General features: G+C 34.7%; 1 protein-coding gene across 1 annotated transcript; it reads left to right on the plus strand.

Moving 5' to 3' along the window:
• The first annotated feature begins 1,114 nt into the window (after positions 1-1,114).
• On the plus strand, positions 1,115-1,576 carry LOC119506483 (EKC/KEOPS complex subunit TPRKB-like). The gene is made up of 2 exons (XM_037799536.1): positions 1,115-1,155; positions 1,255-1,576. The coding sequence occupies exons 1-2, from the start codon at positions 1,115-1,117 to the stop codon at positions 1,574-1,576; spliced, it is 363 nt and encodes a 120-aa protein (XP_037655464.1).
• The last annotated feature ends 343 nt before the right edge of the window (positions 1,577-1,919 follow it).

Here is a 1,919-nt window from a genome sequence, read left to right on the forward strand (position 1 = left end):
GCTCAAAACTAGTGAAAAATAGAATATCTTAAAGGCAGCCTGGAAATAAAACATATTACATGCAAAACAAAAATAAGAATAAAACAACGTAAGTCAGAAGACAATGGGACATTTTTAAATTTCTGAAAGGAAAAAAACTGTAAACCTAGAATTCCATAACCAGCAAAAAACAAACAACAACAACAAAAAAACACTTTTAAAATCTAAAGTGAAATAAAGACCTTTTTTCAAATGTACAAAAACTGAAAGAATTCAAACAGGAATTGACTTGTGAATAAATTGTCAATTGATTTTCATAAACAGTGCCAAGTCAGTTTAATGAGGTAAATAATCATTTCAATAAATTACGTTGGGACAACTGGATAACCATAAGAAAAAATTAGCTTTGATACTTAACTCACATCATACACAAAAATTAGCTTGTAAAAGCTAAATATATGCAGGTTTACAAGAAAACTTAGGAGAAACTCTTAGTGAATGTTGCAAAGGTTTCTTAAAAACAACAAATGCACAAATTCTAAAAGAAAAAAATCAGTTAGTTGGACTTTGTTTTGGTTTGCTAAAGATGATGAAGTGCAATATACAAGAAATGGACTGGCTTTTAGCAATGGGGATTTATTAGCTTACAAACTTGCAGTTCTAAGGCCATGAAAATGTCCAACTCAAGGCATCAGCAGGACAATAGCAGGTCTCTGAAGACAGGCTGCTGGTATCCAGAACACCTCTGTCACATGGGAAGGCACATGACTGGCATCTACTCATTCTCTCCAAGGTTTCATTGCTTCAGCTTCTGGCTTCAGTGGTTTACTCTCTCAACTTCTGAGAGCATATCCTTGTCTCTTAGCTTTCTGGGGCTTTTTCCATAAGCTTCTCTAAATTTTATCCCTTAGCTTCTGTATGTATTTTATCCTCTTCTAAAGGACTCCAGTAAGAGGATTAAGAGCCACCTTGAATGAGGTGGGTCACATTTCAGTTGAAATTATCTAGTCAAAAGGTCCCACCAACAATAGGTCTGCACCCACAGGATTAGATTAAAAGAACATGACCCAGGAGACTTTCCCAGACAGACTAGGGACCAGACGTTTCGTGCAATAGAATCCTACTTACCTATGAAATGCAGTTAACACATCAGCTGGACCTATTTCCTGAATGCAGAGTAACCCTTCTCTTATTTAAAGATGTAAAAAATGCTGGAGAGTTGAGAAAAAAGGCCATGGAGGGTGCTATTGATGGTTCATTAACAAATCCTACAGTGATTGTTGATCCATATCAGATACTTGTGGCAGCAAACAAAGCAGTTCATCTCTACAAACTGGGAAAAATGAAGACAAGAACTCTATCTACTGAAATTATTTTCAATGTTTCCCCAAATAACAATATTTCAGAGGCTTTGAAAAAATTTGGTATCTCAGCAAATGGCACTTCCATCCTAATTGTTTACATTGAAGAGGGAGAAAAACAAATAAATCAAGAATATCTAATATCTCAAGTAGACTGTCATCCGATTTCTCTGAAAAATCTTCCTGAAATGGCTAATATTACAGAAGTCAAAAAGATATATAAACTTTCCTCATAAGAAGAAAATATTGGGACAGTATTGGATGGTATCATTTGTAGAATGTCAACAAAAGACATGCTGTGAAATGTGAGAAACAGTAACAAAAATTTCAGTATTAAAGAAACATTGATTTTCCAAAAAAAAAAAAGGAACATTACCTTTTTCTGGGGTACATATATTTTCTTATTGGAGTTTTACAGCTTTAGGTCTTATATTTAGATCTCTGATCCATGCTGAGTTAAGGTTTATATATGGTGTACACCCTCTGTCTTTTGCATATGGCTATCCAGTTCTCCCAGCATCATTTGTTGAAGAGACTATTCTTTCCCCACTAAGTAGACTTGACACCTTGTCAAATATC

The sequence above is a fragment of the Choloepus didactylus genome, chromosome 11 (genome assembly GCF_015220235.1).
Source record: "Choloepus didactylus isolate mChoDid1 chromosome 11, mChoDid1.pri, whole genome shotgun sequence".
Classification (NCBI taxonomy): Eukaryota; Metazoa; Chordata; class Mammalia; order Pilosa; family Megalonychidae; genus Choloepus; species Choloepus didactylus.